Consider the following 20,325-nt stretch of genomic DNA (forward strand, 5'->3'; position numbering starts at 1 on the left):
GGGTCTGTGCTCCTGTTGGCTTTCCTGCAGCTGCACCAGACCTTTCATCATGTCCGTTTGCTCTCCCATTAGCCTCAGCATCACCTCCTGCTTCCACATTTTGTGCTTCTGCCTCTATGCTCACTTAATGCTTTCCTGGCTTCTAACACTGAATGCCTCCATGGAGTGAATGCTCCAGGAGACCTTCATGGAGACGTCCCTGGCGGGTTCCCGCTCCATCCCCAGACATGTGAATAGACTTTTCCCTTAGCTGTACCAATTCTTCAGGGCAAATCAGACATTAAACACTATTGCTTTTAAACCCTGTACTGTAGTTACAAAGGTGCACTCACCAGAGGTGCCTTCTCCGGCTTCAGGGTCGGGGATCCCGCCTTGGGAGGGTATTGGCTCCAGGGTGATGAAAAGGTCCTGGCTGCTGGGGAGAACGGATTCACCGCGTGCCTGCTGCTCATTCTCTTCCTCCCCCGCATCCCCAAAATCCTCCTCCCTGATGCATGAGACTCCCCCCTTGCAGGTGTCCAGGGACAGTGGTGGGGTAGTTGAAAGTGCTGTCCAGAGTTGTCACACTGGGATAGGTCCTGGAGGCCAATACCATTGATTTGTATCCGCACTACCCCAAATTTGACCCAGCAAGGTCGATTTTAGCACTACTCCCCTTGTCGGGGAGGAGTACAGCAGTGGATTTTAAGGTCGACGGACCGGCATCGGTTGTGTGGACGCAGTCATTTTAAAATCAACCTAATGCGGCTGAATTGAACCCAGCCTGGTAGTGTAGACCAGGCCACTGTCATTGCTGTATGTAGCCCTCACTCTGTTCCCATTTCCTGCTGCTCTCTGCCTGTCTCTCTCTCTCTCACACACACACAGAGAGACACACAGAGAGACGCTGTTCCTGGGAGGACAGCCCAGAGGAGGGGAGCAGCATCAGAGAAGGCAGTGCCTTGCACGCCCTGCAGGCAGAAATGTGCAAGAGCTGGAGGCCGGCAGATGTGAGAACATCTGTCAGGGGAAGGCCCTGGAGGCCCCTTTTGGCCCCATTTCTACCCCATGCCCCTTTTGCGGAGCAGGGGAACGCACCCCTTGGACAGGGCCACAAGCAAGAGTTTGAATCTCAGGGGCTGGGTCAGTGAACCTGGGGACTGGCTCTTGTCTTCCCCTTTTCCTTCCTCTTCTCCTTCCTCTTCCTCACACCCCTCCCCTCTGCCTCTCACTCTAAGCCTGCACTTTCTTTCTTTCTTTCTTTCTTTCTTTCTTTCTTTCTTTCTTTCTTTCTTTCTTTCTTTCTTTCTTTCTTAGATTTTGTCTTTCTTTTTTTAATGGGATTTTGTTTCTTTCTTTGAGATTTTCTTTCTTCCTTCCTTCCTTTATTGGTCTTTCTTCCTTCCTTTATTGGTCTTTCTTTCTTTCTTTCTTTCTTTCTTTCTTTCTTTCTTTCTTTCTTTCTTTCTTTCTTTCTTTCTTTCTTTTAAATTTTCTCTTTTTTCGTTCTTCCTTCCTTCCCTCCTTCCTTCCTTCCTTTGTTCCTCACTCACTCACAGTGACAGGATTGCTCCAAACTGGCCTTGGCATTAATTCAGAAAAATTCCTGGGTGGTGAAGGGGAGCAAGTTGTGTCAGGATATCGATATTACCGGTCATTATATCACGTCCTGTAAAGACCTGGGGGGAGGGGGGGGCGGGAGTAGGACCAGATAGACCTTTGAAAAGTTGTTGTTGGTTTTTTTGGGGGGGAAATGAACCAAGGGCTGGGGGGGCCAACAGCCCCCTTTTGACCTAGAGCAAATGATACCGCTTCCTGCCTCTCTTGATGGCTTCAGGTGTCTAGATTGGGGTGCTTTGGAGCAATCTTGTCACTTTCATCAGCTGGATGAGAGGAGGGGAATTGACACACACACCCCTGGTAGGCGTTCCGAGGCTCCCACCGCTGGGCTGGGGGCTGGGGTGGGGGGAAATCGGGAAACTGCTGCTGGAGTTCCCAGGATGGGGGGTTGCAAAGATTAGCTGAGAGTGTCTGTGTGTAGGGTGCCCAGGCTCACCCCACAGGAATAGGGCCCTGCCCTACCTGAATATCCCCTCCAGAGATACCCCCTCCAACTTGGGCCCACAGGGTCTGGCTGTAGAAACTTGAAGTGGGGCATTGGTCCCCCCTGGATTCTCTCTACTGGTGAAAGCTGGTGCTGTCTCCTGGTGTCGTTATCTGGAGGCATGAGAAGGCCAGGGGGACATGGGTTTGGGGGAAGAAAGAAAAAGACCCCAACTAGTGACAAAATGCACAGGAAGAGGCCTAAAATCTCCCTCTCTAGGAAAACTTGATTCCAACAAAGCTGATACCAGGGACACCAGCATCCCCAGTCTAGTGCAAAGATGCCCTTGCCTCCCTGGGGAGAAGACAATGACCGGGGGGGAAGTGTCATTTCTGAACTAGACCCAAGCAGATGGGGCCCAGATGGTGGAAGCTGGCAGGAGCTTTGTAAAGTCAGTTTGGCAAGGGAGGAGGAGGGAGCCTGCTTGCACGACCCCGGCGTGTCCTGGCACGTGTGCAAAGGAAGCAGAAATTACACTGGATGAATGTTACAATACTGTGAAAACTGCAGGGCTGAAGGATCAGCCAGCAGCAGCATTGGTGGTTCAGTGGTAGAATTCTCGCCTGCCACGCGGGAGGCCCGGGTTCGATTCCCGGCCAATGCAAGTGCAAACTTTTAGCTTCCATCTTTCCCTCTTTCAATTTTTGCCTTCTTTCTCTATTTTCCTTCTTCTTTTTTTCCTGTTTTCCTCTTGCATCTTTCTTTCTTTCTTGTCCTTGTTTTTTGTCTGTCTTTCCTTCTTTCCCAGGTTTTTGTTTGGTCTTATTTCTCTTCCTTTCTTAGCATTTCTTAGTTTTCTCTCCCTCTTGCTTGGCTTTTCGCCCCTCCACCCCTGGAAACTTGGCCACCCCATTCAACCCCATAAAAGGAGGAGGGTGACAAATTAACCTCTGAGGACAGGACAAGAAGCAAGGGGCTTAAATCACAGCCAGGGCAGTTTAGGGAAAATGTCCTGTCAGGGTGGTTAAGTGCTGGAATAAATTGCCCAGGGAGGTGGTGGGCTCTCCATCGTTGGGGATTTTTAAGAGCAGGCTGGACAAACACCTGTCAGGGATGGGTTAAATAACAGAATCGTAGAACCACAGAAGATCAGGGTCGGAAGGGACCTCAGGAGGCATCTAGTCCAAGCTTCTCCAAACGCAGGGGTTCATGCACCACTCCTGAGTAACACCACTCTCCCCGACCCACTGGGAATCCCGGATTCTTTCTCGGGTGCAAAGATGCCCCTGCCGGGATCCCTGGGCTTTCCAAGCTGTAGTTGGAATTGCTGTGGGCCATACTGGTGGCTTTGTGACATTAAGAAGAAGGGGTTTTCCCTACACACAACTGGGCTGCAATGTTATGCTTAGGGCCCTTCATTTTCGGATTTTATTTTATTGACTTTTTCCTGGGCATTTATAAGTGTTTAGAAAGACTCCTAGCAAAAAACATCAGTGCTAAAAATAACGTCTCTGGGTCAATAGCGGGGTTTATTTTGGCGGCTGAAAAGCAGCAAGTAGATTAATGCTTCCACCAACGGAGCCCAGTGCGGTTTCCTGCGGAAACAGAACTCAAACCACAATGCTACCTCGGAGCCTGCCCCGGTTTGCTTACTGTGTGCATCTCCTAGACCACCTCCACACAGAGATATGTAACCGTAACACAGCTGTCGTAGCCAGTGTGTCGCATTTTCCTAGCAAAGCGAGTTCCTTTTTTGATATAGTTGAACGGTACAAAAGTGGGGCGAAAACGGGGAAAATACTGAATAATACTTTTGGTTTTGTTCAATATCTTCATAAATTATCTGGAGGATGATGTGGATTGCACTCTCAGCAAATTTGCTGATGATACTAAACTAGGAGGAGTGGTAGATACGGTGGCAGGTAGGGATAGGATACAGGGGGACCTAGACAAATTGGAGGATTGGGCCAAAAGAAATCTGATGAGGTTCAATAAGGATAAGTGCAGAGTCCTGCACTTAGGACGGAAGAATCCCAGGCACCGCTACAGACTAGGGACCGAATGGCTCGGCAGCAGGTCTGCGGAAAAGTACCTAGGGGTGACAGTGGACGAGAAGCTGGATATGAGTCAACAGTGTGCCCTTGTTGCCAAGAAGGCCAATGGCATTTTGGGATGCATAAGTAGGGGCATAGCGAGCAGATTGAGGGACTTGATCGTCCCCCTCTATTCGACATTGGTGAGGCCTCATCTGGAGTACTGTGTCCAGTTTTGGGCCCCACACTACAAGAAGGATGTGGATAAATTGGAGAGAGTCCAGCGAAGGGCAACAAAGATGATTAGGGGTCTGGAACGCATGACTTATGAGGAGAGGCTGAGGGAGCTGGGATTGTTTAGTCTGCAGAAGAGAAGAATGAGGGGGGATTTGATAGCTGCTTTCAACTACCTGAGAGGTGGTTCCAGAGAGGATGGTTGTAGACTATTCTCAGTGGTAGAAGATGACAGGACAAGGAGTAATGGTCTCAAGTTGCAGTGGGGGAGGTTTAGGTTGGATATTAGGAAAAAAATTTTCACTAGGAGGGTGGTGAAACTCTGGAATGCGTTACCTAGGGAGGTGGTGGAATCTCCTTCCTTAGAAGTTTTTAAGGTCAGGCTTGACAAAGCCCTGGCTGGGATGATTTAATTGGGGATTGGTCCTGCTTTGAGCAGGGGGTTGGACTAGATACCTCCTGAGGTCCCTTCCAACCCTGATATTCTATGATTCTATGGTAAAACCTGGGATTTTTTCCTGTCAAGATCGGTGCAACCTGAAAACGAAGGGCCGTAGTTAACGTGGCCTGGGACAGCCAGCTGCAGCGCTGCTGGGTCAGTGGCAGGCTTCGGGGCTGCCATCCAGAGCTCTCTCTCATCTCTTTCTGATTTCTTGATGTTTCTTCTCCAATGTCCCCTGAAAAAAAATCTAGCTTGCTTTTCTTACATGGCCATCACATAGGGAACAGAAATTTAAGTACCCAGGGAGCAGCTATTTAATAACGGGCCCTTCAGTCTACCAAAAAACAGGCCTGGAAGCTGAAGCTAGACAAATTAAGGTTGGAAACGAGATGTGTGTTTTTAACAGGGAGCATCATTAACGATGCGACAATTTAGCAAGGACTGGGGAGGATTCTCCATTGCAAGGAATTTTTAAATCCACACAGGGTGTGTGTGTGCACTGGGGGGGGAGGCGGTAGGAAGCCCAGGATACACGGATGTGTGTGTAAAATGGAACAGGTTGGGGGGCAGTAAATTCACCCCTTTGCCTCACTGGCGGGAGGGTCTCCTTGGCCAAGAAAAATGACCCGGTGAACGTGACTTGGCAGGCAGCGCACGGGCTTGTAACTCACATGATCTAGGTTGAAATCCTGACTCTTCAGCGGGGAAGTCATTTCACACCTCCCGTGCCTCAGTTTCCCCCTGTGTGATATGGAAGGCAACGGTCCCCCGGCTCTTTCATGAAGCACTTTGAGATCACTGGGTGGAATACAGCTAGGGATCAATATTATTGGGGCTCGGTATTATTAGGGCAATTGTCTCCCTTCAGCGTCTGCTAGAGGGATCCCTACCCGTCCCCTCAACAAGCTACAGAGTTCGGCCCAGTGCCCCCCTGCCCACAGCCCCACCACAGCTGCCCAGCACCCCACACAGAACCCCCCCCCAATGCCCCAACACACACATCTTCCCTGCCCTCTCACAGCCCAGCGCCCCCCACAGACCCCCTCCCCCATGCCCTGTCTCCTGGCTGCACTCACCAGCCCCGCTGGGAGGCTCCCTCAAGACCCACTTGTCTGGAGGGACCCAGCTAAGACCCCCACACTGTCCCATCCGCCCCCCACTGGCCGAGACTAGCCAGGCTTCTGCACCCCGGGAGACGGGGGGGGCCCACAGGTGGTGGGAAGCGGAGACTGCCCGGAGCCAGAGGTGCACTGGGGTCCGGCCAGGGGGCTGAGAGGAGGAGGGGAGTGGGGCCAGGGTGCAGAGAGAAGCCCTGGGCAGGCCAAGAGGAGTAATTGGTGGGCAGGGGGGAGCAGGGTCTCCGGGCACAGCGCAAACAGAGCAGGCCAGAGGCCCCTTCTGAGCATGGGCCCGGGTCCACGGCACCATTGCAAACCTGACACTGGGTGGGGGGAGTAGATTCCAAGCAGGGAAATTGGGGGGCAGAGTAGATTCCACGCAGGCCCCATGCAAAGAGTCACAACGCCCACTCAGTGGGCAACACAACCCCCCTTTTTGCCCCTATGTCCTCGGCCCCACCCGTTTTGATGCCACGGAGAGCCAAGATCTGTCAGAGTCCGCATTCGAATTTTTATTTTTCAGAAATACACAGATGGGGAATGGGGGGCAGGAAATATATATATACATGGGGGGGGAATACCCCCACTCCTCTCCCCTTCCCCCCCCCAGCTCTGGCTTTCGATCTGTTATCTTGCTCTTGGATATTATTTTAACGTCTAGGGTTAGCTGGCTAAGCCTCTGGACTCTCAGGGTTTGGTCTGAGGTAGACAAAAAAGGGACGTGACCCCAGCCCCGTTTCTCCCCGACCCATAACAGCATCTTTAAAAAAATCACGGGGCGGCCGGGGGGGCAGGGGGGGAATCAGCACCTTGATTCGCCGGCTGCTTTGGGCAGGTGATTTTTCTTTTTGAAGGGAAAACCCATCCTTGCTGGGCCTTCAAGAAAAATATTATGAAGTTGCAATAACCACACACCCCCCCTTCCCCCCCCAAACACCCCTCCCCAAAGATCCCACCCCCATAAACCTCCTCATATACAATATATAGAGAATCTAATATACACTCTATGGATTTACAAGGGGGTCCCTGGCCCCTATGGCCATGGTCTCCAGACATTGAGCCCCTGGGGCTGGCCAGCAGAGTTCTGTGAGCCGGTCAGCTTGTCCCGCGGGCCTTTGGGGCAGTTCTCCAGCTGGGGCCGGCCGGCCGCGAGGGTCTGCAGTCTGTGGCCAGCGGGCAAGGCCGGGGCAGGGTGCAGGACGCAGGCGGCGTCCCCGAGTGGCGGGCTGCAGCGGGGCAAGGCGTCGCGGGCGTGCCGGCCGTGGGCCGGGTTGGAGGAGGGGCTGCCCGTCGGCAGGTCCCGGGGGGTGATTTTTCCCATGGAGTGGCAGATGCGCTCCATCAGGTAGGCCTTCTTGCCCGCGCAGATGCCTGGGCTGGAGTGGAGGAAGCGCGTGGCCTGGCTCAGGCATTCCCGATAGCCGCTCTGGTACCTCCGCAGAAAGGTCTCCTCTTGCCTCGCCGGCTCTGTGGTGCGTTGCCAAAACCGCCAACGACAAAGGGGGCTAATTAGCGAGGCATCAAGCGGGGGGGCGCAAAGGGGGCAGCGGGGCGGCCTCTGATCCCCAAACCCCCGGGGACAGGACACCCAACACCCTCCAGACTGAGAAACCCCACCCCGGGGCTGCTAAGGCAGGGGCTTTGCATGGTGTGTGTGTGTGGGGGGGGGGGGCGCGAAATAAGCGGCATTTGACGCCCTGCGTGGAAGCCAGTTTTAAACGGGGAACGTACACAGGGCCAGACCCTCAGCTGGTGTAAATGGGTTCTGCGTGCTGGCTTCAGGGAAATACACTACAGACCCCACTGAGATCTTGCTGACAATGGTTTGCTACTCGTGTAAACCGGCCAACCCCAGTGGAGTGACTCCGGATTTACATCGGGGGGGGGGGAGTGAGAGGGGAATCAGCCTCTGTGACTCAAGTGGACTGACTCCAGATTTACACCAGGGTGAGTGAGACAGGGATCAGCCCCCGTGACTCAAGTGGACTGACTCCGGATTTACACCAGGGTAAGCGAGAGGGGAATCAGCCCCAGTGACTCAAGTGGACTGACTCCAGACTTACACTGGGGTGAGTGAGACGGGGATCAGTCCCCGTGACTCAAGCGGACTGATTCCGGATTTACACTGTGGTAAGCAAGAGGGGAATCAGCCCCTCTGACTCAAGTGGACTGACTCTGGATTTACACCAGGGTGTGACTAAAATCAGAACCAGGCCCCACCAGTTGGGTGTGACCCAGTTGAAATCAACAGCAAAATGACCCTGGATGCCAAAGCTGAAGCAGTTCTCGCGGCCAAGCAATGTATTTCTGTGTGCCCCATCCCAGGAGTCACTCAACCTCTCCCTGACCCCCACACAAAACCCCGGAGGCGGGATTTAAAAGACAAAAGTCACCTAACATGGATCTGGCTGATTGGGGCTGGGGGAAGAGAAAGCTCTCAGGTGAGCTCCTGCTGGAGAAGGTGAGCCAGAGGCCAGGGCTTGGCCTGGCAGAGTGGGAGCTGAGTCCAGAGAGGGGGACTTAATTTCCTGCCCAGGTCCACAGCAGAGAAACTGAGGCCTCGTCTACACTTAATGGTGGCAGCTAGGTCGAGGGGAGAAATCCGTAGCTCTGTCTACACCCGGGGTCAGGCCAGGGTCACTCAGGGGGGTGGCCGGTTCACACCGCTGAGCGAGGTAGTTCTACCCACCTGATTTCCTAGTGCATGACCAGGCCTGAGTTCAGGATCTGGCCCTGCGGCCGGGCCGACCCAAGACAGGAGTGTGAGAGCTTAAAAGCCTGAATGGGGTGAGTGATGGGGGCTAAGGGATGGAGTTGTGTATACACACCCACACCACACCCACACCCACACACGGGCTCATCCTGTCCAGTAGGGGGCAGCGGGGACACCCACCCACCCCCACTTCTCAGGGAGGCTTATTGGTGGTGCAATGAAAGTCACACCCCACCCGAAACTCTTGGGCCAGACCCTCCTTCCCTTCCCCAAGTGAGCCAGTCCCAGAGCTCCCACGGAGCATCTAAACAGGGGGGGCGCTCCCAATTTCCCCGGAGCGAGAGGAGAACCTCCAAATCCAGACTAAAGGCCATGTCTCCTCTGGCTCCAGTGTGAATCCGGAGTAACGCCATGGGCGCCCATGGGTCTGGCAGCCCCCCCTCGCTCGCCCTGGTGTAAAAACACAGACGCCCAACCGGTCGTCCTCCAGATTTACACCAAGGCCAGCGAGGGCCCCAACGGAGTGATGCCAATTTGCCCCAACTGAGCATCTGTCGGGTCCGGGCCGCCCCGGAGCTGCATCGAAAGAGGTGCGAGGACGGGGGAGACCCACCCCATCATTGGACTGGTCCCGGCTCAGGAAATCCCCCAGGGAGAGGGGAAGTCGAGGGCAACCAAACACCCCCATATCAGGGCCTCTGTCTTATATACGCAGCTATGCCCCCCTCCCGCCCAAAAAGGGACCCAATTTTTCACACTTGCTAGCCGGTCACCGTAGTCGTATCTGGTCCGGGCCCAACTTGGGTTGGCCAACGGGCCCCCCCGGGCTAGAGCCAAGGAAGAGGAGTAGCCGGCCGCGCCGAAGGGGATACCTGCAGGAGGCTGGGTCCTCACAAAGTGGACTGTTTTTTGTAAAATTTCGGCCTTTTCAACTTTGGGGTTTTTAAGTCTCTGCAAGAACAACAGCAACCGAAAAAAAAAAGAGGGAGGGAAGGAAGGAAGGAAAAAGCGGGGGGAAGGAGGGGAAGAAAGAAAGAGAAATATGCGTTGTATCATTCGGTTTGGGGTAGCGGCGGGGAAACGGGAGGAGGAAATCCGATTTGGCTTACCTCGTCCTGGGTGGCTTCTAAGAGGAGGAGCCGGAGTCGCTCCAGGCTCCGGTTCATACGGTCCCGGCGCCGCTTCTCCATCAAGGGCTTCAGGAGCTGGAGAGGGGGAAAGAGAAGGAAGGGGGGCAGCTTTTGAAAGAGACACCCCGAAAGAGCGGGGAGATCCGGGCAGGGAGCCCCGGATCCGGAGTGAGACCCGAAGCGAGTGGACTCCGGAGTTACCTTCTTGTCCTGTTTGCTGTCCCACTGGGCGCTGCTGCTCATGGTGGCGGCGGCCGGGCTGGGGGGGCGGCGGGTCCCCGGCGGGCCCTTTATAAGCCGGCCCCCGCCCCAGACCCGGCCCCGCCGGCGCCGCCCCCGGCTTTGATCCGCCGCCGGAGCGTGGCTGGCCCCCGGCCCCCCCCCGCGGCGCGGCACACGAGGGGGCCCGGCCCGTGGGGGGCAGAGAGCCCCCCCAGCCTGCTCCCCCAGCCTGCCCCTGCTCCCCCTTCCCTACAGGCCTGACCCCCCCACTTCCCTCCCCTCCCCTTCTCTACAGCCGTGACCCCCCACTTCCCTCCCCCTGCCCTACAGCCCTGACCCCCAACTTCCCTACCCCTCCACCCCCTTCCCTACAGCCCTGACCCCCAAATTCCCTACCCCTCTCCCTTCTCTACAGCTGTGATCCCCAACTTCTGTACCCCTCCCCCTTCCCTACAGCCCTGACCCCCAACTTCTGTACAACCATGACACCCCAGTTGCAGACCCATCCTTGCCCCTGATCCACACTTTCCTGCAACCCCCCATTACCCAACCCCATGCTCATCTCTCCCCAACGCCCCACTGCCCCACATCTATGCCCATCACCCTCACCCCACGCATCCCTACAACCCAGCAGTCCCCAGCCCTAAGCACCTGTCTCCCCCCACTCCACTGCCCAACCTCCATGGCCACCCCACAGCCCAGCCCCTCCTCCTCTTCCCTTCTGGGTATCCTCCCCCCGAAACCAATGGGGCGACTCATGAGCAGGACCCCAAACCACTGACAAGGGCAGAAACTCATGTCTCGTTTACACTCATTTTACATGAGTGTCACTCCTGATTTACACCAGCGTGTGTGAGGGGCCCCCGCATTGACCATACTGGAGTGACTCCTGATTTATGCCAGCAAGCCAGATTTTACCACACTAGGGGGTTGAAATCAAGCAAGCGAACTGGCTACTGTGGGAACGCTCTTTGTTGGGCCAAATCCCCCATCCTGGGTCTCTGATCCCCAACCAATCCCCACGGCCCCACTCCCCAACGGAGGGACAATTCCATGCCTCCCACGCATGACAGAAGGAAGATGCATCGAATATGCAAGAGCGTGGTGCCGGGAGGGGGTTGGGGGGCCCATTGTCAAGCTAATGAGTCAGGAAGTCTCCATGGGGAGGCTGGAATTAACCTTGGAATGCTTGGGGCAAACCCTTGGCTGGTGTAAATCTTGCCTCAGTGGAGCTATGGCTGATTGACACCAGCTGGGATCTGGGCCCATTGACTCCAATGGAGAGACGCCCATTGACACCGGCTGGGGACTGGCCCCATTGACTCCAATGGAGAGACGCCCATTGACACCGGCTGGGAGCTGGCCTCATTGACTCCAATGGAGAGACGCCCATTGACACCGGCCGGGATCTGGCCCCATTGACTCCAATGGAGAGACGCCCATTGACACCGGCCAGGATCTGGCCCCATTGACTGCAATGGAGAGACGCCCATTGACACCGGCTGGGATCTGGCCCCATTGACACCGGCTGGGATCTGGCCCCATTGACTCCAATGGAGAGATGCCCATTGACACCGGCTGGGATTTGGCCCTTGCTGGATTGTGGGTTGGGCTGGTACATGTTGCCCAGGGTACGGCTGAGATCTTATCCCATCACATTACTGAGTCAGCGTGGTCCTTTGGGATCAAGGGGGCCAATTCCCCTCTCTCTCACCCTGGTGTAAATCAGGAGTAACCCCATTGGGGTCAAGTGGCCGATTCCCCTCTGTCTCACCCTGGTGCAAACCAGGAGCAACTCCCCTGAAGCCAACGGGGTCCCTTCACTGTGGGGCAGAAGCAATGCCCCCCACTGACTCAAGTGTGTGTGTGGGGTGGGGGGTTGTCAGCAGGTCTGAGCTATTTATTGCGCCCCCAGGGCAGCTTGTGTCTCGTGGGAACCTGCAGCGGGCTGGACTTCCCAGTGTCGTAAACCTGAGGTGTGAGTCCCGGTGGCAGGAGGGCCCCCAGCTCAAAGAACAGCGAGACGAGAACTTTCTCACGGGGGCCAGCGGGGAGGAAAGCCCAGGCTAGCAGCTCCCCCCCGGCGCATCACGCACAGACATATCCACCCATTCACAGACACACGCCTGCATGTCTGGGCTAGTAGCTAACCGGGCCTAAACCCCGGCGTAGACAGGGTTTGGCCAACGAACAAACTCTTCTAACCAGCCTCGGAGACCTTCGTTCCCAGATGAGGCATAAATGGATCATGAGTCAAGTCCAAAGCAGACCAAAGGATCTCCCCAAACCGGGTGACTGGGCAAATGAATGGCAGATGAAATTCAGTGCTGATCAATGCAAAGTAATGCACGCTGGAAAACATAGTCCTATAAAATGATGGGGTCTAACTCAGCTGTTACCATGCAAGAGAGAGATCTCGGCGTCATTGTGGATAATTCTCTGAAAACATCCACTCTGTGTGCAGCGGCAGTCGAAAAAAGCAAACAATATTAGAAACCATAAGGAAAGGGATAGATAATAAGACAGAAAATATCCTGTCGCCTCTGTATAAATCCATGGGACGCCCACACCTTGAACACTGCGTGCAGATGTGGTCGCCCCACCTCAAAAAAGATCTGTTGGAACTGGAAAAGGTTCAGAAAAGGGCAACAAAAGTGATGAGGGGTCTGGAACGGCTTCCGTATAAGGAGAGATTAATAAGACTGGGACGTTTCAGCTTGGAAAAGAGGCGACTAAAGGGGAATATGATAAAATCATGACTGGTGTGGAGAAAGTAAATAAGGAAGTGTTATTTACTCCTTCTTATAACACAAGCACTAGGCGTCACCCAGTGAAATGAATAGGCAGCAGCTTTCAAACAAACAGGAAGTATTCCTTCCACACCTGTGGAACTCCTCGCCAGGGGATGTTGTGAAGGCTAAGACTAGAACAGGGTTCAAAAAAGAACTAGAGAAGTTCCTGTAGGATAGATCCATGAATGGCTATTAGCCAGGATGGGCAGGGATGGGACACCATGCATGAAGGCGGTTTGCCTACCTCCCACAACCAGTCCAGCTGGCCCGTGCCTTCAAAACTCCTGATGTTCCTCTGATCCGCCGAGCTGGCTTGAATCCGTCAGTTTCTCTTGGGCTAAACAGGCCCCGGCCAGCTGCCGAGACTTCTAACCTGTCGGGAAGCCTGGCAGCCTGTTCACAGAGCTGAGCGTGCCTATAGAGAGACTGGGTTACAGCGTGGGACTTCCAGATTCTGGCCCCAGCTCTGGGAGGGGAGTGGGGTCTAGTGGTTAGAGCAGGGGAGGTGGGAGATTGTGCTCAGAGTAAGGATGGTGGGAGGCAGGACTCTGTGATCCAGTAAGTACCCGCCCGGGCAGACCAATGTGTACTGCACTCCAGTGGCTGGACGCTGGCACCAGATAAATTCAAACCCGGAACATTTTTAACCATGCAGGGAATTAAGGGATGACTTCCCAAGGGCTGAGTGGATTCTCCGTCACTGGCAACTTTTCTATCAAGACGGGATGTTTTTTTCTGAAAGATCTGCTCTGGTTCAACCAGGAATTGATTTGGAGCCATTCTCTGGCCTGTCCTGAGCCCATCTGGCCTTCGTCTCTATCCGATCTATGGGATCTTGCTGTGTCTCACAAGTTACTTCCTTCCCGCCATTTGTTCCCCAGAGCTCAGGGACGTTCAGCATAGCAGGAAGGTGCCATGTTGAAAGCTGCTCTTTGCTCCCTGGCCCGGCGAGCCTGCGGAACTCTCTGCCACTGGATCTCATGAGACAGAGAGTTCTGCCATATGCACAAGGGGACTGGACAGTTACAGCAATTCCGGCTGGGCATTACTGAAATGGATCCCCACACAACATGTCTCTCTATATATCCATCCCTATACACTCTGTATATCTATCCCCACACACCCCATCTACCTGTCCCCGTTCACACCCGTCCACACCCGTCGTCTATCTGTCAGTGTAACCCGATACACCCCCATCTCTCTCTCTCTCTCTCTCTTTCCCCATCCACCCCATCTATCTATCTATCTATCTATCTATCTATCTATCTATCTATCTATCTATCTATCTATCTATCTATCTATCCCCATTCACCCCATCTATCTATCTATCTATCTATCTATCTATCTATCTATCTATCTATCTATCTATCTATCTATCTCTGCCTGCCAAGCAGCTGCTGTTATGTCCCCCTCCCCCTGGGCCCCGTGGCCTGCAGGGCACATTATGGCAGCGTGGGCAGGCCCTGGCGGCTGGCGCTCTCGGCTGCGGGAAGGTGTGGGCCTGGGAACCGGGCCTGAGGTCCGGCTGTGGGAAAGGCCAGGCCCTTCCCTGCGCTGGGTGTCTCCTTCCTCACCTCCCCACTTGGGATGGAGCCGTGACCCCTTTCATCCGCACCCGCCCCCTTGCTTTATGGGCCCTTCTGCTGCTGGGAAGCCCAGGGGGCCGGGGACAAATGGGCGGCCCTGCAAAGGGTGGGGGACTCAGGCCAAGAGGCCGCAAAGCCGGCCCCCAGGCGGCTCACCCAGGGGGAAGGGACGCTGCCAGCCCAGCCCAGCGTCAAAGGGCCGGATCCTGGGCTGGAGGCCAGGGGAGACAGAGCCGCCCATGGCGTAGGGACTCTGAAGCTGGCCAGCCCTGCCACAGGCCTGCTGAGGGGTCTCGGACCTGTCCGTTCCTCTCTCTGTGCCTCTGTTTCCCCTCCCACCCTCTGGCTATGCTCTTTGGGGGATGGGCCCTCTATCCTTGTGGGTCTGGGCAGCGCCCGGCGCGACGGGGTCCTGATCTCGGTCAGGGGGGTCTGGGCAGCGCCCGGCGCGACGGGGTCCCGATCTCGGTTAAGACCTGTAGGTGCTACCATGGCACAGATAACAGCAAAACAAAATACATCCCTGCCCTGATCCAGACAGGGGGCTGGTGGGGGGCAGGCATGCAGCACCGGGAAGGGCTTTCCCTAGATTTCGGAGCAGCTGACTGTGGGCTGCCGTTCCTATTGACCATCATAAAAGGGTTTGTGATCCGGGGGCTGGGGGGGGGAGCAAGGACTCTTTGTGCCCCACCCTGGGAGGGGAAATCAAGCCAACCCACCCCCTCTGGCCAACCCCCCCACCCCCCATAAGCTTGTAGCCGGGATACGGGGACAGCGGGATGGACTGCTCCATTTAGGGCTAAGTGGCTAATCCCCTGCCTGGCTTTCTCACCCCACATCCGCAAAAGGCGGTAAGGGAACAATGGGGCTAAGGGGATTGCCTCTCTCAAATCCCCTAAGCTCTGGTTCTGAGGGTCCCCGGCCTTCACACTCCTCTGCCCCCACCCCGCCCCTCTCCTCGGTCCCCCCCACGCCCCTCCACCCTAGAGATTCCTCCCCCCCCGCACACACCTCCCCCCCAAACCCTGCTGTGCTGTGCTGCTGGAGAAGGGGGAGCCGGCCTGGCTGGTGGGGTTGTGAGTAAAGCCAAGAATTAGAGCCAGGACTCCTGGGTTCTCTCCCCGGCTCTGGGAGGGGAGTGGGGGCTGGTGGGTTAGAGCAGGGGGGCTGGGAGCCAGGACTCCTGGGTTCTCTCCCCGGCTCTGGGAGGGGAGTGGGGGCTGGTGGGTTAGAGCAGGGGGGCTGGGAGCCAGGACTCCTGGGTTCTCTCCCCGGCTCTGGGAGGGGAGTGGGGAACTGGTGGGTTAGAGCAGAGGGGCTGGGAGCCAGAACTCCTGGGTTCTCTCCCCGGCTCTGGGAGGGGAGTGGGGTCTAGTAGGCCAGATCAGTTCCATACTCATTTCAGGACAGCTACTGAGTTGGGGGGCAGCTGGGTACCTCTGCAGTGGCAAAGGCCTGTGTCATCCAGGATGCCCAAGGGCCCCCCTTCCAGCCTTGAAATGGAAGAGGAGGAAATCCTGCTGGGAGGAATTCAAAGTGCTCAATGGGAGGGGGCACCCCTGCTCTGGGGGAGGGAATGCCCTATAGGGCCAGACACTGCTTTCAGCCTCACGGCGCTCAGTACAGAGCGACCCCAAAGAGTCCGTGACATGACTCCAGGCTGCCTGGCTTTGTCCTAGCAAACCGCCCTCCCTGCAGGCAAGACCAAGGCTAGGGCTAGTGTGGACGGGCCCTGCCCAGAAGGGAACAAATCCTCTTTCTCAGCCACTTGACCAGAAGTGTCCACAACACTCCCTGGGGCCAATCCCAACCCTTCCTCCCATTGAGCACTAGCCCCATCTGGAAAATGGATGGGGCTGGGGAGAGACTAGCCAGGGATCTGGGGTGCAGCAGGGGACCTAGGAGGGGATGTGGGGTACAGTGGAGGACCTAGGAGGGGTTATTAATGCAGGGATCTGGGGTGCAGTGGGGGGTGGAGGGGGATCTAGGAGGGGATCTGGGGTGCAGCAGTGGATCTAGGAAGGGACCTGGGGTGCAGCAGGGAATCTAGGAGGGGTGTTTGGGGACCACAGAGGGGTGTTTGGGGACCTAGGGGGGCAATTCACACAGGGACCCGGGTGCCGTGGAGGATCTAGGAGGGGATCTGGGGTGCAGCGGAGGACCTAGGAGGGGCGCTTTTTTGGGGACCTGGGGGTGCGATTCACGCAGGGACCTGGAGTGCAGAGGGGGACCTAGGAGGGGTCTGGGGTGCAGCGGGGGACCTAGGAGGGGTGTTTGGGGACCTGGGGGGGATTCATGCAGGGACCCGGGGTGCAGCGGGGGACCTAGGAGGGGTGTTTGGGGACCTGGGGGGGATTCATGCAGGGATCCGGGGTGCAGAGGGGACCTAGGAGGGGTGTTTGGGGACCTGGGGGGATTCACGCAGGGACCCGGGGTGCAGAGGGGACCTAGGAGGGGTCTGGGGTGCAGCGGGGGACCTAGGAGGGGTGTTTGGGGACCTGGGGGGGATTCACGCAGGGACCCGGGGTGCAGAGGGGACCTAGGAGGGGTCTGGGGTGCAGCGAGGGACCTAGGAGGGGTGTTTGGGGCCCGGGGGGGTGATTAACGCAGGGACCCGGGGTGCAGGGGGGACCTAGGAGGGGTCTGGGGTGCAGCGGGGGACCTAGGAGGGGTGTTTGGGGACCTGGGGGGGGATTCACGCAGGGACCCGGGGTGCAGCGGGGGACCTAGGAGGGGTGTTTGGGGACCTGGGGGTGGATTCACGCAGGGACCCGGGGTGCAGGGGGGACCTAGGAGGGGTCTGGGGTGCAGCGGGGGACCTAGGAGGGGTGTTTGGGGCCCGGGGGGGTGATTCACGCAGGGACCCGGGGTGCAGGGGGGACCTAGTAGGGGTCTGGGGTGCAGCGGGGGACCTAGGAGGGGTGTTTGGGGACCTGGGGGGATTCACACAGGGATCCGGGGTGCAGCGGGGGACCTAGGAGGGGTGTTTGGGGACCTGGGGGGGATTCGCGCAGGGACCCGGGGTGCAGCGGGGGACCTAGGAGAGGTCTGGGGTGCAGCGGGGGACCTAGGAGGGGTGTTTGGGGGCTTGGGGGGGATTCACGCAGGGACCCGGGGTGCAGCAGGGGACCTAGGAGGGGTGTTTGGGGACCTGGGGGGGATTCACGCAGGGACCCGGGGTGCAGAGGGGACCTAGGAGGGGTCTGGGGTGCAGCGGGGGACCTAGGAGGGGTGTTTGGGGACCTGGGGGGGCGATTCACGCAGGGACCCGGGGTGCAGCAGGGGACCTAGGAGGGGTGTTTGGGGAACTGGGGGGATTCACGCAGGGACCCGGGGTGCAGGGGGGACCTAGGAGGGGTGTTTGGGGAACTGTGGGGATTCACGCAGGGACCCGGGGTGCAGGGGGGACCTAGGAGGGGTGTTTGGGGACCTGGGGGGGGATTCACGCAGGGACCCGGGGTGCAGCGGGGGACCTAGGAGGGGTGTTTGGGGACCTGGGGGGGGATTCACGCAGGGACCCGGGGTGCAGCGGGGGACCTAGGAGGGGTCTGGGGTACAGCGGGGGACCTAGGAGGGGTGTTTGGGGACCTGGGGGGGGATTCACGCAGGGACCCGGGGTGCAGCGGGGGACCTAGGAGGGGTCTGGGGTGCAGCGGGGGACCTAGGAGGGGGGCTTTTTTGGGGACCTGGGGAACCTGGGAACCCGCGGGCGCCGCCGGTTCCGCCCCCGCCCGCGGCTCTTTGCCGGCCTGGGAACGCGCCGCCGGCGCCTTTGATCCCGGCCACGGGGGGGAACCGGCCCCGGGCCCCCTCCGGCTCCCCACGCGCCCTGGCACCTGGGCCCGCGCCCGGCCCCACATCAAAGCGCCCCGCGCCGCCCTCCGCACTTCAAACGCGTGCGATCCCGGCGGGGGGCAGCGCAGCCGCGGGGCTGAGCTCAGAGACTGCTACAGGCAGAGCCGGGGACAGGGACAGGCAGAGCCGGGGACAGGGACAGGCAGAGCTGGGGGACGGGGACAGGCAGAGCCGGGGGACAGGCAGAGCTGGGGGACAGGGACAGGCAGAGCCGGGGGACGGGGACAGGCAGAGCTGGGGGACAGGGACAGGCAGAGCCGGGGGACGGGGACAGGCAGAGCAGGGGACAGGGACAGGCAGAGCCGGGGACGGGGACAGGCAGAGCCGGGGGACAGGCAGAGCTGGGGGACAGGGACAGGCAGAGCCGGGGGACGGGGACAGGCAGAGCCGGGGACAGGGACAGGCAGAGCCGGGGACAGGCAGAGCCGGGGGACAGGAGACAGGCAGAACTGGGGGACAGACAGAGCTGGGGGACAGGCAGAGCCGGGGGACAGGAGACAGGCAGAACTGGGGGACAGGCAGAGCTGGGGGACAGGGACAGGCAGAGCCGGGGGACGGGGACAGGCAGAGCTGGGGGACAGGGAAAGGCAGAGCTGGGGACAATAGAGCCGGGGGACAGGGACAGGCAGAACTGGGGGACAGGGACAGGCAGAACTGGGGGACGGGGACAGGCAGAGCCGGGGACAATAGAGCCAGGGGATGGGGACAGGCAGAACTGGGGGACAGGGACAGGCAGAACTGGGGGATGGGGACAGGTAGAGCCGGGGGACAGGGACAGGCAGAGCTGGAGACAATAGACCCAGGGGACGGGGACAGGCAGAGCCGGGGACAGGCAGAGCCGGGGGACGGGGACAGGCAGAGCTGGGGGACGGGGACAGGCAGAGCCGGGGGACGGGGACAGGCAGAGCTGGGGGACAGGGACAGGTAAAGCTGGGGAACAGGGGACAGGCAGAACTGGGGGACAGGCAGAACTGGGGGAAAGGGACAGGCAGAGCTGGGGGACAGGGACAGGCAGAACTGGGGGACAGGGACAGGCAGAGCCAGGGGACAGGGGACAGGCAGAACCGGGGGACAGGGGACAGGTAGAGCTGGGTGACATAGACAGGCAGAGGTGAGCGGAATGGACAGGCAGAACTGGGGGACAGGGACAGGCAGAGCTGGGGGACAGGGACAGGTAGGTATGAGTGACACCCCGCCCCCCAAGATAGATGGCTTCAATGCCCTACGTGCACTGTCTATTGTGTAAAACCTTTATTACATGCCAGCGATGAAGGCGGGGAGACAGTTCGCGTGAGGTGCACAAAAGACAGACCCGTGGGGACACCCCCCCCATATGCACTCCAGCCACTGGAAACCCCTTACAGGGGCTGAGCAGCCAGCAGGCAGCTCCCGCTCGGGCCAGGGCTGCAGCCGCCCCACTGGGCCGCTTTTAGGCTGGGGTTTACGCTCATAGTCCCAGGGGCGGTTTGCCAAACCAGGCCGGCTTAACCTCACACACGACCCCATTGTCCTGCTAGTTTTAGCCACACGAGCCGCCCTAATGCAGACACAGCTATGCCGGCATGAAGGTGCTTCGCAGGTCTACCTGCCTCGCACGTTCCTGATTGAACTATTAAAAAATGGCACCCCCCCCCAAAGCAAATGGCTCGGCAGGGCCTAGGCACTGATTTTGCACGGGTATAGGTGTTTGTTGGTTCGATTCGTGGATCCCTAGCGTCAAAGGCCAGAGGGTGACCCCTGAGATCATCTGGTGTTGTGGCCCAGCCAGCACACAGCTGTCTGCCCCGACTTCATCCCTCTTTGGACTGCAGCCGCTCTTTTGGGGAAAAAAGAAAAAGAAAGAAACCCCACCCTGTCTTGACTGGAAAATTCCCATGATGGGGAGAGAACCCACCAGGACCTTGGGAAGTAGCTCTGTAGGTTTCAGAGTAACAGCCGTGTTAGTCTGTCTTCGCAAAAAGAGAAGGAGGACTTGTGGCACCTTGGAGACTAACCAATTTATTTGAGCATGAGCTTTCGTGAGCTACAGCATCCGATGAAGTGAGCTGTAGCTCACGAAAGCTCATGCTCAAATAAATTGGTTAGTCTCTAAGGTGCCACAAGTCCCCCTTTTCTTTCTGCAGGTTATGTGTCTCCAGCCTGAATTGGTTCAGCTTTCAGCTGGTGGATCTTGGTAG

General features: G+C 57.8%; 1 protein-coding gene across 2 annotated transcripts; it reads right to left on the reverse strand.

Moving 5' to 3' along the window:
• Nucleotides 1–6,863: 6,863 nt before the first annotated feature.
• LOC311514052 (transcription factor HES-7.1-like) lies at nt 6,864–10,009 on the reverse strand. Of its 2 annotated transcripts, none has more exons than XM_084616358.1 (4): nt 9,895–10,009; nt 9,673–9,768; nt 9,436–9,514; nt 6,864–7,317 (listed from the first exon to the last, which is right to left on the reverse strand). In XM_084616358.1, the coding sequence occupies exons 1-4, from the start codon at nt 9,934–9,936 to the stop codon at nt 6,884–6,886; spliced, it is 651 nt and encodes a 216-aa protein (XP_084472484.1). In that variant the 5' UTR covers nt 9,937–10,009; the 3' UTR covers nt 6,864–6,883. The 2 variants fall into 2 exon arrangements, with proteins under 2 accessions (XP_084472484.1, XP_084472483.1); XM_084616357.1 differs by having other exon boundaries at nt 9,337–9,514.
• Nucleotides 10,010–20,325: the final 10,316 nt, after the last annotated feature.

Source organism: Lepidochelys olivacea (genome assembly GCF_965140295.1).
Source record: "Lepidochelys olivacea isolate rLepOli2 genome assembly, chromosome: 28".
NCBI lineage: Eukaryota > Metazoa > Chordata > Testudines > Cheloniidae > Lepidochelys > Lepidochelys olivacea.